The 17,321-nt window shown below is 38.5% G+C and overlaps 2 protein-coding genes and 1 long non-coding RNA gene across 3 annotated transcripts in view; 1 reads left to right on the top strand and 2 right to left on the bottom strand.

The window, feature by feature from the left end:
- Positions 1-5,608: 5,608 nt before the first annotated feature.
- LOC308101194 (uncharacterized protein) lies at positions 5,609-11,051 on the bottom strand (the record flags this gene model as incomplete). Its single annotated transcript, XM_080450579.1, has 8 exons — positions 5,609-5,911; positions 6,759-6,774; positions 6,977-7,030; positions 7,269-7,366; positions 7,472-7,487; positions 9,855-10,109; positions 10,780-10,881; positions 10,976-11,051. 8 exons carry the CDS (start codon positions 11,049-11,051, stop codon positions 5,896-5,898), a joined length of 633 nt encoding a protein of 210 aa, XP_080306705.1. The 3' UTR covers positions 5,609-5,895.
- Positions 11,052-11,319: 268 nt separating this feature from the next.
- On the bottom strand, positions 11,320-14,839 carry LOC308101196. The gene is made up of 3 exons (XR_013934504.1): positions 14,737-14,839; positions 12,247-12,288; positions 11,320-11,365 (listed from the first exon to the last, which is right to left on the bottom strand). It is a non-coding gene; the product is annotated as an uncharacterized lncRNA (long non-coding RNA).
- A 946-nt stretch (positions 14,840-15,785) lies between these two features.
- The window catches only part of LOC308101529 (phosphorylase b kinase regulatory subunit alpha, skeletal muscle isoform-like), a 38,507-nt gene continuing 36,971 nt past the window's right edge, over positions 15,786-17,321 (top strand). Inside the window, exon 1 of the mRNA XM_080450948.1 lies at positions 15,786-16,061. Coding sequence (XP_080307074.1) covers positions 15,984-16,061 — 78 coding nt within the window. The 5' untranslated portion in view covers positions 15,786-15,983. The remainder of the gene's footprint in view (positions 16,062-17,321) is intronic.

A 17,321-nucleotide genomic window follows, 5' to 3' on the forward strand; every position in this document is an offset into this window, starting at 1 on the left:
CCCCCGTGCTTCTTGTTGGCTGAGGCATACAGTGCATTTCCTGTCTGGTAAGATGCTCAGTCACACACGCACGCACACAACTGATGTACTGATCGAGGCTCCAGGCTTTAACTATTTGTTATGGGTTCAGTGTTTTGGGGTGTGTTTCTGTGCTTCATATTCAAGACTCAATAGATTTATTCTCACATAGATCTACAGTACATACACTGTTAATAATGTAGTTTGGAGTGCACAATAAAAAATGATACATAAATAACAGTAAGAACAACCCTAAAAGCAATTAATAAAATAAGATCAGCATACAAGGCCATTACACAAAAGAAAGTGTTCATCACTGATGGAGCTGTTTTTCCTTATCACCCACATAAAGTACCAGACACTTTCATAAAGGCGACAAGAAAATCCAGCCGGAGACAGGCAGCCATTGGGTATAATGATTATATCATATTTTAGTCAGACAGGGAGACATGGGAAGGTTTACAGTATCACAGGTATTTCACGCATCATCGGTCGTCGTCTCTCATAATGAGAACAAGAGAAAGCACTGGGTTTTAACAGCACCATTAACATAAACATATGACATCATGGAAGACACATCGAGCGTCCAGCCATCGGAGGTGTAATCCTGCCATTGGTGGAGAGTGATGATGAGTTGATGAAGTCAGATGAAGATGATGATGGTATGATAACGATGAAGGTGATGATGGTAGATGATGAAGATGACCCGCAGTCCGAGTGTCTGGGTCAACACTCTGACCTGGTCACTCAGTGGCACTGAAAAAAGGGTTATGCATTGGAGGGACACAGACATGTAATGTTCTCAAAACATTCCGAGATTAACTCACGTATCTACTTATTGTTATTAAATTCCAGGAGCCGACATTTCAAAACAACGTTAGTGGCAGAGATGAAGCCGCAGTGGCCTTGCACAGAGAGAGAAGGAGAAATAGGAGAATAGAAGCATATTTTAACATGACTGGGTTAGGCCAATATGACACCTATTATATTAATTTGACATTTAAGCAGGTTAGGACACTAGACAAATTATAATCAACAAGATTAACTCCATCAATCACCTTTTCTTATCATGTCTTTCCAGGTGCTGCCCCACCCTCATTACACCAGTGTAGTGAGTGACTGATGGCACGTACAGTACACATACACATCTGCACGCAGAGATGGGCAGTATTTGAAATATGTATGACACGCACGTACACACACGCACGCACACACTCACACTCACACTCACACACACATTTGAAATATTTATTTATGTCCACATAAACAGAAGTACAAGAATGACTTGTACAAAGGACATAAACACTGTGAGGGGCCATTTGAAAGCCCCTCACAACCAACGTGTGCACGTGCCCTAGGGCCTAGGCTACCAAAGATAAAAACCAAAAGTTTACATCTGTAGTCTAGCTGATGATATTTTAGCACTTTGGTTAGGAAGGCTTCCTCTAAGCTGTAATCAAAAGTACAGCCGACCTCGAGAATGATCACCTCCCTATGGTTTTCATTAACAACAATGACATCAGGGCTGTTAGCTGAAATGTTAGAGAACGAACACATGCGCGCACACACGCACGCACGTACGTACACACACACACACACACACACACACACTAGCTTGCAATCAGAGATAAATTGCACATGGCTGGATGAAATATGTCCTCTTTTTCAGAGATGCTGCTCTGGTAGCGCCTTATCACCCACATTTGTAACCTCCCTGTAGACTTGGGCATTCTTCCGCAAGAACTGAAAAGGGCCGAAGTCATTCCACTTTACAAAAAAGGGTGCAAGATTAAGCCTGGGAACTACAGACCAGTGTACATTTTGGGTTCAGTTTCTTTTTCTTTATTTTCTTCTTTTTAAATAGTTAATGAGCAACTGAATGAGTACCTGAACATAAATAATCTTATGAATTCCAGTCAGGCTTTAGAAAATCCTAGAAAATCTGACAATGGGATCCAATGTTGATGTACAAGAATGTTACTCATACCCTGCTGTTCCCAAATAAATAAATATTAAAGAAAAAGAAAATCCTATTCCACAGAATCATGTTTATCATTTTTAAGGGGTGTGTGGTACGGTATGGTACTGTTGGACCTCCAAGAGGCATTTGATATAGTCAATCACAGGCATATCCTTGACAAGCTGGAGGACTGATAGTAGCTCCTGTAATTGGTTCATGTCGGAGAGAACAAAGAGTGGATCCCACTCTTTTGGGTCCCATTTTTGTGTCGGATGCTTGTTTGTGTGATTTATTTTCATATGGCATTCGGCATATTCGGCATATTCAGCATTACAAATTTCTCAGAGGCCATTCTTTTTGGTTCCAAGGTTAAGCAAAGTAGGTCCACCGACTTCAAGGTTAGGCTTAACAAAGTTAAAGGAGTAGGTCACCAAAAAAATTAAACGTATTTTCTATAAAGTACACACCCCATGAAGCATTGAATTCATGGAGATTTCAGATTTTTGAAATTCCATCCTGAGGGCGCGCTCCCACCGCACTTTTATTTTACCTCTGGGGCAGAATCTGCCAATGCTTTGTCAATGCAAATGCGTGGATTCATGGTCTTGCGGATTTTTTCCAAGAATCCACGCATTTGCATTGACAAAGCATTGGCAGATTCCGGCCCAGAGGTAAAATAAAAGTGCGGTGGGAGCGCGCCCTGATTGGCTAAGATTGCCTTCCAAAGTTTGCAGGAGTGCTCTGTTTTGAACAAAATGCCACAAATCATGAACACAGCATGCGATTTCCGTGAAATTGTGCACGCACATTCCCACTAGGTCGAGGAAGAAATGCCATTTGAATGTGTTCAGCCTCAGCTCTATAACAGGCCAATTTGTGTTTTTACCTATAACTGCACCAATCTGTGTAAAACTTTGTATGCGCAGTCCTTAGAGGCCAAAGAAAAACATTTGCCTATCTACCTTTTACAGCGCCACCAGGAGGCCGACTTATGTAAAACATTTTTTTTTATATTACTCCTTCAGATTTTATCCACATTTCACGCAAATATGTACACATGATCCCTATAGTCATGTGATCAAGACGGAATCCATCCGATCTTTCATATTCCATCCTGATTGGTGAATTCCGAACATTGCTGGCCAACAATAACCTACCTGACCTGGCGGCATGGCCGGATCTACCATATGGGCATTTTGGGCACGTGCCCAGGGGCCCCTGGGCATGAAGGGGCCCTCCATGTTTAAAAAAAACATGGAAGGCTCCGCGAAAATATCACCCATTCTCTTGATCATGATATGATTATCCAATCAGAAATGAAGTCATCATGAAATGGCTTTATTGATAACGTTTTTGCTAAGTTTAGCTCAGAAACGAGTTTTTTTGTGTTTTGATCACAGTCACAGCAAACTGGGAACCCATCGTCAAAAACAGCGCCCTCTGCTGTTTTTTTTACCTTTTGATTTCAAGAGATTACAGTAACCAATCACAGTGTCAGCTGACAGTCCCGTTCCCTCCCAGCTATCTGACTTCCTATGTTAATGAAGAACACTATCATAACACCAGAGGCAGCTCCACAAATCATGTGCAACACAGATTTGGCTCAACAAAGGGAATGAACTCGTTCTCATGCTATTCATCAAAAATGTGGAATGCCCTACCAAAAGGAGTAAAGGAGTGTAAAAGCCTACTCACCTTCAAAACTGCCCTAAAGATACACCTTCAGGGGGCTGCAATTCGAAAATGGCCCCTGTCTAAGTCTTAACCTACCCCCCCCCCCTTTTCTTTTTCTTCTTTTGTACATTTTTTTTCACTCTTCATACCAGTAACCTGTAAGCTGATTGTATGACGTTCTGTATAGTAATGTGTATATCTGTCTGTCTCTTATATGTCATCATGATTTGTGTGCATGCAGGGATCTCATCTTAAACAAGCTCAGTGCTTAATGAGTCTTCCAGTTTAGTAGACCTTGTATTGTGAATTTGTACTTCCATGTACTGATGTTCTCATGTCTTACTAAATAAAGTACATCAATCAATCAATGATCGCTGGACTCGCGCACACACACACACACACACACACACACACACACAGGCACACACTGATCAGAGGCAGCGCAGCTGAGGGAGAGAGACAGAGAGGGGAGCAATAATGCTACAGCACTTTTGTGTACTGTCTGCATTGCTTGTTTCTCACCTACAATGTTTTCAGTAAATTTCAGATACATATTTTAATGTACTGTTTAAATTTAAAACAAGAAATGCACCGTCTGACCATCATTTTGAGTTGGATAAAGAACGTAGCAGACCAATAATTGTGTCTCCCTAATTAAAATCAGGTGCGAGTGGAGGAACGTGCCGCTATAGAATCAAGCAGGTGAATGGAATCAAGATTTATTTATATTCATAAAGGTCTTATCTATGTCAGTGGTTGCCAAACTGGGAGTCGGGGTCCCCAAATGATCTTAGGGGGGTCCCCAGATGATCATAGCTTAAACAACTTTGTTTTCTCACCCAACAGTAAATAAACTAACCTACAATACTGTACAGTATTATAAGTGTATGCAGGCTAGGCTATATGCACATTTCTAAAGTTACAATTTAAGGACTTTTAAGACCTTTTTCATTACCAAATTGGAAAATTTGTCAAATATTACCTGAGAAAGAGGCAAACATTGTGAAAAAAGCTGATCTAGCTTGTAGATCAGCTATTTTCACAATATTTATGTAAGTGCTTGTCAGGGTGGGGGGGTCCCGGGGGGTCCCCATTTCATTATGATTATTTTATTATATGTGCGAACACATATTGTAAACCAGTGAAAACCATGCATCTATAACATGAAACTACAAATAAACCTCCCCACACTAAACCTCTGTTGATGTTAATTGATGTTTTAAACATTGTGTTATTTTGGGTATATAACATATATCCAGGAATAGAAAGCCTGCAGTTTCTATTAGCTTGGATTCCCCATAGACTGGTAGGTGGGTTTCTGAACTATCCACAGCCCTCCTCTGAGACACAGAGTGAGTAGACAAAATGGTAGGCTTAGGCTACTATATAATGAGCTTTAGTGAGGACCAATGAAGATAGGTTAAAAATGGGTGAAGTCGTCCTTTAATCACTGTAAAGCACTTTGTTCAATGCTGTTTGAATGTTGCTCTATAAAGTTGGTGGTTCATCCTCTCCTCTTCCCTGTGATCCACCATCAGGCTCTGATGATGTGCTTATATACATACATTTTATTAACAAACTTAAGCAAAATAACATTAATTCTGAAAAAACTATAAACATAAACAGTTGAAAAATAATGTAAAATAAACTCTAGAATTACTTAAAGCAACAACACGTTATTTGTTTGAGATGAATGAATGAAAGTAGCTTTTAGACAGCTCAGATCATAATCTGTACAAACAAATACTTTAACGAAACATGATTATTTAAAACATCATAAACTTTATTATTATTATTATTAAAAAAAAATAAGGACAGAATTTGGTGCGTTTTGTTCCCCACAAAATATTAGATAGGCATTTATTGACTATTCATTTGTACCAAAAAAGTGTTTAGAGTAAAAATATATATATACTTTTGCAATATATCACAATATATATTGCAGGGAGTCAACATTTGAACATTGTAACTGTCTGAAAAGGTGTCGTATAATATAATATATATAAGGGTTGGGCCACGAGGTGGCATGACACTTACAGTAAATACAATAATTCATTCATTCATTCATGCAGGGAGACAAAATATCACAAAGGATTTTTTCCAGTATCAAGCAGCCCTACATTTTACCCTGCGTGTATTGGTTAAAATCCATTTGTACGGTTACATAATTATATAATCTTGCACTGCATTAATTGGTGAAGACTCATTTGCATTTATCCACGTGCCATGTTTGTTGGGCTGTCCTACACGTCTCTGGAGCTGAAACAAAGTTACAGTAAACATTTAAAACAAGATACAGTGTCATTGAACTTGCAGTAGTCTGGCATTTTATCTACTGCTTTTCCTTAACTGTGGAATGTGGAAAGTGTAGTCACCTCTCATTCACTTTGTCAGAGTTTTGTCATTCTTTCTGTACAGTTTGCTAATCTCAACAGAACACATCTCACTGGAAATTCCCTCTACAACCACTTAGAGTGGACTCATTAATTTGTTTGAGACTAATTGGCTCAGGAATGCGACAAAAACTAAAACATATCCATGAATTCAAGGCTTCATACATGTAGGGTGTGTAATTGATAGAAAATATGTAATTTATTGGATGAATTAAAAGTATATACTATAAACTATATATATAATAGTCATCAGAGTGCTTGATTACACCATAGAAGCTTGTGTTGCCTAAAGTTAAACAAACAATCATTGTGGTGCTTATTTTATTATATAAAAACATGGTTTCAAATTCAATTTAGTTAATTATTCTGTTAATTAGGAAACACAAACAGACTTGAATGTACTTCCAAAAAGGACCTTCATTGTTTAATGAACGATTTATTTATTTTAAATTTAAGTTCAAAATTGAACCAGTTGGTCTTATCAGAAGTATCCTTAACCAGCATGATTGGTTCAAATACTGATCGTGCTGCAGTGGGCAGTACACATCATCAGGAGCTGCACTTTGATTGGTCCCTGCTGAGCCCTGATTGGTTCCCTGAGACTCAATGGGTCTTTAATTGAAAATATATATTTAGGAGAAAATAAATGGAAAACCAGATGGAATCTACTGCTGTTATGATGATGAATACACAGAGATCAATACTGTACTTACGTGACATGAAATGGATCTATAAAAAAAAAAAGAATTAGTGTAAGTTATACCATAAACCGTTGAACCAAATAAAAACATACAGGCCTAACAAATGAAGTGATGTATATGAACCTGAAAGAAATGACACTCCTAACATTAATATTTCACAATAAAATCAAATGAAATGAGATATATAGGATCATCATTGGATTGGATCTTTATAAAGTATAATGCTGTACCATTTTCATAGTCATCATCAGGGTGCTGGATTACTCCATAGACGCTGGTGTTGCCTAAAGGTGAATATAAGCATTAATGTGTCAATTATATCATGTTATTATTTATTTAATTCTTCTGCTAAACAAACACAAAACAAACTGACAGACTACTTTGATAAAGAACATTCATTGTTTAATGATGTAAGATTTATTTTTATTTTAGATTTGAAGTTCTACATTAATTTAGATTTAAATTAGAACCAGTTGGCCTTGTTAGAAGAACTTAACCAACATGATTGGTTCAGAGACTGACCATGCTGCAGTGGGAGGTACACATCATCAGGAGCCCCACTTTGATTGGTGTTCTGGTAATCAGCTGAGTTCTGTTTGGTCCCCTGAGACTGAACAGCACTGTAATTATAATAAATAAATATTTAGCAGAAATTAAGTAGAAAACAAGATGGAATCTACTGCTGTCATAATGAATAGACACGGATCAATACTGTACTTACTTACCTAACACAACATGGATCTGTAAATTAAAAAGATAAGTTGGACCATAAATCTTTGAACCTTTAAATAGTTTTTACATAGTACTCACCAGTATGGTTTATGGCGAGTTGGACAGTTATTGTAATCTAGATGTAATCTATCAAATGTAGTAGTACTCAGTCTGTTTTATGTAGAGCTGTTCACTGATTATAATATACAGTAGATGTAATCATCTAATGTAATATTACTCAGTAGGCCTACAGTATGTTTTATGAAGAGCTGCGCAGTTATTATAATGTAGATGTAATCCATCAAATGTAATAGTACTCAGTTGTAGTGTGGTGTTGTTACTCTACCTCTCCTGTGTTACACTTTACTTTGTCTATCTGGCACACTGTCTGTCCTACAGTCTGCAGCAGAGAAACAGTCCAGGGTTCGATTTTAAGTATTTTAAGGTATGGCTCTGTATGAGGCAGAGCCTTTTAGAAGAGGGTCTGTGTGTCTGTCTGTGTGTCCGGAGCTAATCTCGCTGCTGGAGCGTTCAGTGCTAAATTTGTTGTGCACACTGCCATTAGGCCAATCAATATTATCAGTGTGATAATAAACAATAATAGTCTGATTCTGATTCTGAAGAAAACAAGGGATGAAGTCATCATGTGCTAATAGGCTGAGTTACAAGAAATAATCTATTATTTTCGTCCTAGTTCCCCAAACTGTTTCTGGTGAATGAGTGGACATCACAAACCTTTAGACATATATCTCTACCTAGTACAATATAATACTTTATTTAACATTACCTGATTTGAAGTCTGCGCTAGAAACACAATTCTTTCATTTTATTAGTTGCAGCTGTTACAGTATGTGATTAGACTGGGACAAATTTGCTTTGCAGGTTGCCGATACGGTCTGGGTCTAATAGCAGATATGGAAACGGGGTGTGCGTGTACAGTAGAGTATGTGTGTGCAAATTAGGCTACCGGACATGGTAGGTGGTAGGTTTGGGCTGGGTGGTTTGTTTGAAACAGAAACCAAAGAAAGCCTGCAAATGTGAGTCTATATGCGACAATTCTTCAAGTTGGAGCCATTCGCATTCATTTATACTCCTTTGATTTTGGAACCCAACAACACAGCTAGATGGCAGATTCAGTGGGTGAGAAGCTAGCATAGCCTACTACAGTCCAAATAAGTCTTTATTTTCCCTTTTTTTTAAAGATATTTCTTTGGCTTTTACTGCCTTTATTGATAGTAGATGGGAATGGGGAGAGAGAGACGGGGAGTGACACGCAGCAAAGGTTGCCGGGATCGGGAATCGAACCCGTGACACACTGTCAGGCTAGGTGCCGGACCGCAAGGCCATTTGTTCGGGAACAATGCATTATATATATATAATACCTAATATATATATATACCTTTGTTTTGCCTCCAGCTAACACTGACGTAATGACGTTGACGTTAAAGGGGCTCATCTATCTTACAGCTTCTCTAAATGGCTGCATGTCTGAACAATATCAACATACCTCTGCATTTCTTCCAGAGACACAGACCCAGAATCAGCAGAAAGATGAAGACTCCAGCACACATCAGTGGGTAGAAATATGGAGGGATAGAGCAAGAGGGAGGAAGAGAGGGAGGGGGAGACAGAGAGGGAGGAAGAGAGGGAATGGGAGAGAGAGAGAAAGAGGGAGGGTCTGATTTGGAGGCAAGAGAAGCTGAAGCAGAATGAGACACATATTCCTCTTAAACACACATTTTAAGAGCTGTGAATCTCTTTTAAATGTCATTCATTTCAATTCTGTCTCAGCAGATATTTACAGATTATCATTTTGAAGAGAAGGGCAGAAGCACCAGTGCAAATCAGACTGCGTTTATTTATTTTAGCACTGATAGTGAGTGTGTGAGATCTCAATGTCGAACGAACACTTGTTTGGTCGGTACAAACCACTTTGATCATTTGTGTTGTAACAGAGCAGGACTGCTTCTAGGGGCTGCTAACAGGGATTTTAAATATTGTATAATATTTCCTATTTAGACAAACTGTGTTTGGCGCAGGACGGCGAATGCAGATTTGAAATGTGTTGGGGGTATATCTAGCTCCAATTTTGGTAGTTAAACAGTGCGTTTTCTTAAGAGAAGCTATAGACGCACAGTACAAAGGGATTGAATTTAATCTATGAATTAGTTATGGGTGTGTTTTGGGCATAACAAATTAGACAGATCAGGGTGTATAGTCTCCAATTCCATTTAAGAGGGGAACGTTGATGATGGCCGTGAAAATGACAGCTGCGTTGGATAGAAACTAGACATCTGTGTTGTGCTTAGCTCCGATTTGCAGCAGGTGCAAGATAGCCCTTAGTGTGTAATGAATGAATGAATTTATTTATTTATCATTATTGTATGACTAACTCACCTCTCACATCCATCTTGCTCTCTGCTGACTCTCCAAGGTTAGAGATTTTACACTTGTAGTATCCTTCATCAGACTTGTAAACATTGTGTATGGTCATCTGTCCTGTAGACTCAGTCCTGATGATGGATCCTTTATAGAAATCAGCTGGGAGGCCAGAGGTTGGATTACCAGTCTTGTTTTTGGACAGGCAGCGGAGTGTGACGTCACTTCCCTCCATCACAGGAAGTACAGGGCTCTCTAAGATCACATCTCCATCTAGAACCAACAGCAGGTTGAGTTATGAACATACACTGTACGTATGTGATGGTTGGTGGCTCCACAATCTAGATGACATGCAGTTGTCATCAACCAATCAAAATTATTCATGTGCACCTAAATTAGTATTGGGGGAACAAATATATAACCACAGAGAGATATATAATTTCACCTACACAGCTGTGATTCTGTGGAACATAATAATCACAGCTGTGCTGATATAGAGTATAACAGAATATCCTCAATGTGGATTTTGCACAACAGTTCTACTATAAATACATTGAGAACTCAACCTTTCAAACATGGACAAAAACTGTCCAGGACCATTTCATTCACTGGGGCAGTTCCTTGTTGACAGTGATGTTAAAGTCATATGTAACTAAAGTTGTTTTTGATGCCACCTGGTATATTTTCCACAATAACCATTCCACATAAATGTGTTTTGACGACTTCTCTGAACGCTATTAAACATATATTTTTATTTGCGAGTGTCTGTCCCTGACAAATGTACCGGAAATGTCTTTATTTATCACATCTGACTAGATTTGTTGGATAAGTAACCCGGGAGATGAGTGATCATTTATATTTAAAACTTTGTGTTAACAGTGATAGTAAGTCAATTATGTCTGTCTACCTATTGATTATATTGATGTAATTATATTGATTGTACCAGAGATCATAATGTTGATGAACTTGTTGCGTTCTCCTGACTTGGATTCACACCAGTAAGCTCCCCAGTCCCAAAGATACAGCGCCACGATACAGGACCCTCCTACACAGAATCACAATGAAAAGAAAGAAGATTTCAGTTACAGTAAAATACATCATATATCTATCTATCTATATCCATCCCTCCCTATAAATACCGTTGATGGTTCCCCATTCATTGTTGCAGGTTCCTTCCCCTTTCGAGGTCTTTCTTTTCACAGACCAGCCTGGCATAGTATTCCCTTCTTCCTCACATCTCAGTGAGATTAACCCATTGATACCTGGAACGCATCTGTGTCACTTTAGATTTCTTTAGGCTATTCAAAAATAGCAGATATACAAGCTCATAGCGCGGCACCGAGTGCCGCGCTATGAACTTGTAGATCTGCTATTTTTGAAAAATCGAGGAAAAAAAAAATTGGGTTTTTTTCTCAATTTTTTTTTAGGATTTAGAAATTTTAGAAGACATTTCTAGAATCTTCTCAGGTCTTAATGGGTTAACTCACGTTCAAAGAACTGAACTCTTTCAGGACTGACTCTCAGAGACACTAAGAAGAGAGAGGGAGGGCGAGGGGAGGGGGCAGAAAGAAAGAAAGAAAGGATGAGATGGAAAGAAAGGATGAGAGTGAGAGATTCTACCTGACATCATGTTCTGATCAGATCTGAGCTGCTAATTGTCAATGTAAATAACATTTAAGGCAGGCCAACCAATCATTTTAACATCTGGATATTCAAATAAAAATAATGTGAAAAAACAGAGCTTGTTTTCTAATTTGGCATTCTCATGTTTTAGCAATGTTGGAAAAGGTGCACACCAACATTTTTATAATCCCAAGTTGAGCAGTGTTATTATTAGATGAAAGAATAACTGACTGACTACAATGTGATCATCTGTGGAAGTCAGTTGAGGATGTACAGATCATCTTTGTTTCTGTTTTTCTAAAACAAATTATTGTATCACCCACTGAGGAAATCCCTTATGCTATGCTGTGCATCAGTTTGATTGTGTGCAATTACACAATTGTTGAGTCACAATAAGGTGATCGATATGATAACTAATAAATAGCTTGTTTTAAGTTTTTTCATGATGCCACACATTGCCATAGTAACCACAAGGGTTGTTATAGCAACTATAAAAGAACAGGAAACCATGTCTTATGGTACAGAGAAACAAGAGTGCTCTGTGTTTCAGGGTAGTGTCAAATGGAATAGGGGTGTGCAAGGATTGACACTACTGTAGTACCTAACTACATACAATATTAATACAGACTATTCAAATGACCAATATATTTACTTTATATGAATCATAACAATTATACATTCATTTATTATGAGGTGGATTATGTTGGGGTTAGAACATCCCTGAATTAACGTTTAGGGTGTATAAACAGGATGGTACCCATAATGCATTGCATTGAAGTTGTCTCACCATCTGTTTGAGCAGGTCCACAGCAGATGAGAAGATACAGCACTGTGTGGAAAGTTAATGAGATCATTATGTGATAAAAAAAAAGACCTGCCCAGTCTTCTTACCCTTTCTGAACTAAGCCAGTGTCATGCAACTTCATTACATTACATTACTGTACATTACAATCATTTAGCAGACACTTTTATCCAAAGCGACTTACAATAAGTGCATTCATCACTTAGGTAGGCACGGAAACTACCAATCACCAGAAGTCTTAAGTGCATTCTCTTCTAAAACAAGCAACTAAGAGTATACATAGCGCTAAGGTAAAAGTGCAATATATCAGCTACCTACTTTCTTAAACAGATGAGACAAATAGGAAACTTCATGTAAAGTGCAACTTTATTTTATCAATTCAGACTTCCAATTTGTTCATTTCATTTCATGGTTCAGTTCATTTAATTATAATTGTTATTAAGGTCATTGCAGTAATCTTTCAGTTGGCAAAGTACATGAATAATATTTCATTATCCAACTATAGAATAGTATGAAACTAGAAAAAGTGCTCCTCGGAGCACAGGTCTCGGCCAGGTCAGGTAGGTTATTGTGGGCCAGCAATGTTTGAAATTCGCCAATCAGGATGGAATATGAAAAATCGGACAGATCCGTCTTGATCGCATGACTATAGAAAGAATGTGTATCAATTTGCGTGTTGTTTAGACAAAATCTGTTGGAGTAATATCAAAAAGTTTCTTTTCCAAAAATTGGCCTCCTGGTGGCGCTATAACAGGTACTTTTAATTCATATGCACGGACAACAGCATACACGGACGTGTTTCGGCGTCAAGCCTTCCTCAGCGTGTTCTCAGATACAATGTTACATCCTAGGCTCACTAAACTCATAGACCAGACCCCCTATTACCTCCAAGGTACCTACCCACCTGAGGGGCTCCATAGCCCTGTTACGCTCATCCAGATAATGGGTTCTGATAGCTTTGCACCAACTTTCACACCCTCCAGGCCCATAATGGGCCATGTCTCTTCACTGTATCCCCACTGAGTAGCCCATATTCCTATACACCTGATGGCCCAGCTCAGTCCCCAGGTTGTGAGCTTTTCAAATCAATATATTGTAACTTTGTAAGTACTTATTGTACAGCAGATATGTCATAAAGTCATGGGATAAAGATGGTTGGAAAACCTATTCACCAATAAATGACAATTTACCCAATATAAGCACTTTCCTCACATTTGATCTCTAATCAGAACATGCTATTGTATTCCCCATATATGAAAACCCAATCAAGCTAAATGCAATCCAGTTTATACCTGGTTTAGTCAAAAGGTTGTGGTGGCCACCATCTTTAAATGGTCCATATTGAGGCATTATCAGCCATTTCTGAGCTGGGCACATAGCATATAGGAGTGCTGGATATGGATCCAGCACCCCTTATTACCCCTAACACCATGTATGCCATAAATGAACACAATTTGCCTTCAGGGTTAAGATTTTTGGAAATCTGACCTACATGTAGACTAATTTCGATTGTTGCCATTTTGGAAAATGAGTAAAATAAAACAAAAAAACACTTCAATCTTGTTTCTTGACACTCAAACTAAAATTGTTCTATAGACCCTTCACTTCAAATTAGAAATGAAAACTAAACTTTCACAACAACTTCAAATATCTGACTGTCCAGACTGTCTAAGTGAGGTGTAATTTGAAGTAATTCGATGTTAATTGGCAGCATCAAGACCATTATCTACAAATTAGAAGTGAAAAAATAACTTTCACATGAATTTGAAATGACTGAGTGTCCTGGTACCCCACTATCAATGCATCCACCGTAATGCCCCCTCCACCCCTTCCTCTACATCAAGGAACTGCTCAAGCCACAAACCTCCACTCGCAACCTCCGCTCTGGAAACAATAACTGCCCCCACCCACCCAAAACCAAGCTCTGCACCATGGGCGACCGGGCCTTCGACTGTGGATCTCTCTCCCGGACCATCTGAGAGCTCCACAGTCTGTTGATGTTTTCAAGAGAGGACTAAAGACGTACCTTTTCAATAAAGTATTCAGTTAGCTTTTCTGTTTTTATCCCCCAGGTTTTTTGCCCCATGTTTAGAACATTTTTAATGTGTTGTTTTTATGCGAATGTATTTATTCTGTACTGTAGCACTTTGAGATTTGTTTCAAATGTAAAATGCAAAAATAAAATGTATTATTATTATTATTATTATTATTATTATTATTATTATTACCCTTATTATTATTATTATTATTATTATTATTATTATTATTATTATTATTATTATTATTATTATTATCAGCCTGGGCCTGCATTTGCTCCATCTCTCCAGCACCTTAATAACCTTTGTTGGTAATAAAATAGGGATCCCTGTGCCATTTAATATAATACTGTGTTCTAAAACGGCTTAGCCTCAACTTAATAAAGTTCAATGGTTATAGTCAACTAAATATGAAATGAAATGAACATAAAGTACTCACATGATATTATATAGGTTGATGCAAATTCCATTCTGACAAACTGACTGGAACTCACTAACAGAGTGACGGCTACGATGTTTGACATAGACCTCTCTGCTGCTTCTTGTTGTCTGAAGTGTCCTTTTCCTGTCTGGTAAGACCATAGAGTTAATAAGGGTAAGACGCTCAGCCACACACACCTTGGTGCTTGCACACACGCACAAGCCTATACAGAGAGCACCAAAAAAAGGTGAACAAATGCACACATACAGAATAAAGCAGAAGTTAATGAATCTATTTATGGCCTAACACATGCAACTACTACACCCTCCTGTCTAATTGATTAAAAAAAAACTGTTGTTCTGTAACAGTATCCTTGTATATTATATTATATTATATTATATTATATTATATTATATTATATTATATTATATTATATTATTATGTAGGCCTATGTGTATAAATGTGTAACAAGTGTGTGGAAGTCATGTGCACAACCAGGCTGAGTGTGTGTGTGTGTGTGTGTGTGTGTGTGTGTGTGTGTGTGTGTGTGTGTGTGTGTGTGTGTGTGTGTGTGTGTGTGTGTGTGTGTGTGTGTGTGTGTGTGTGTGTGTGTGTGTGTGTGTGTGTGTGTGAGAGAGAGAGTGTGTGTGTGTGTGTGTGTGTGAGTGTGTGTGTGAGTGTGTGTGTGTGTGTGTGTGTGTGCGCACGCACATACACCAGGCCTTCAGTCACACCACTGCCCACAACCTGAGTTTATCAGTTTATCAGTGGGCAGCCATAGTTTGGTGTGGCCGTGGCGTGCCCTAACAGAGTATTCCTACATGGCAGTATTGGTACTTTTACTTAAAGTAAAAACTGTGAGTACTTTTTCCACCACTGGGCAGAGTGTGGAAAGTGTGAAAGACCCCCATACAAGATGTGTGGTGTTAAAATGTAAAAAAAAAATATTCCACATTTTTCACATTTTTCTTCAATATGTTTTTTGAAAATAGCCGACCTCGAGCTTGTAGCTTGGTTTGATATACCTGTTTGCTTGTTTCTCTCGCGCAAATCTGGCAACTCTCCCAGACAGAGCTCTGTCGGTTCGCTTGTCATAATAATTCATTTCTATTGACAGACACGCTTCAAAAACCTCGCCGTCCGCCGTGCTGCTGCTAATAGAGTTAGGACTCTTTACAGTCTATGTTCTGGACGTGGATGTAGTCATGGCTGTACTTTAATGAATGCAAAGTTTAAAGTTAGTTTGGTTTTCGTGAGGATCAAACATGAGAAGCAGAAGTAACTCAGGCGTGAAACTCGACAACTATGCTCGCATTGTTCATCAAACCATCCTGAAATACCAAGTGAGTGTTGTTTCTTTAGTTGTGTGTGTGTGTGTGTGTGTGTGTGTGTGTGTGCGCGCGCGCGTGTGTGAGAGACAGAGTGAGAGTGAGTGTAAGAGCTAGCTGTAGTATACAACCCTCGTAGACGTATTTATGATTCTGACGTTTTCAATCTACGAGATGAAAACGTCAGACGTCTACGAGGGTTGTATACTACAGCTATGTAAGAGCAACCTTTTGTTGCTATATTATATATAGTTTGTTGCTATATATATATATATATATATATATATATATATATATACCTTTTGTTACAATATTCTACACTGAAAGTGTAGAATATTGTAACTGTTCAACTCTGCAGTGACAGACACACACACACACACACACACACACACACACACACACACACACACACACACACACACACACACACACACACAGTAGTAGACAGTTATAAGTGTAAGAAGTGCTGTATAACGTTCATAAAGCATGTATTATTGTAGTAGTAGGTTTCAGTAACTTTCATGTCACAATGGTTCAGTTGGGTTAAACATTATTTCCTTGCTGCCTCATGTTAGGTCATGTTACAACACACACACACACACACACACACACACACACACACACACACACACACACACACACACACACACACACACACACGCACACACACACACACACACACACGTGCACTCACATGTCATGTCATTCATCATTCTGCAGCTGAATGACACACACACGCGCACGCACGCGCACACACACACACACACACACACACACACACACACACACACACACACACACACACACACACACACACACACACACACACACACACACACACACACACACACTTGAACCCGTAGACTAGAATAGCTTCCTCTCCTCCAGTCATTTCCTAGAACAGCACTGATCTGACAGTAACTGGATAGGAGAAGATTGGAGTGTAATTATCTCCATATGTCTTACAGTTGTAATGAGATATGCTTAAATGCATATGGGTGCACATTAATAGTTAATGAAACGAATTGATTTAATGGATTTTAATAAAATGATACATTATCAAAAATAGCACATCTACAAGCTCACAACATGTGATGTGCTCACAGCACGTCACATGTTGCTGGTAGATCTGCTATTTTATTGTACGAAGAGGTATAAAATAGGGCTTAAGTGGTTTATCAGACAAATTGATTTAGTCGACTATGAAAGCTCTATCTCAGATTTCTTTGTTGATTCATTGATAAATAAATACAAAAATGCATACAAAATATACAA

This window comes from Gymnoscopelus braueri, assembly GCF_963280865.1.
Source record: "Gymnoscopelus braueri genome assembly, chromosome: 15".
NCBI lineage: Eukaryota > Metazoa > Chordata > Actinopteri > Myctophiformes > Myctophidae > Gymnoscopelus > Gymnoscopelus braueri.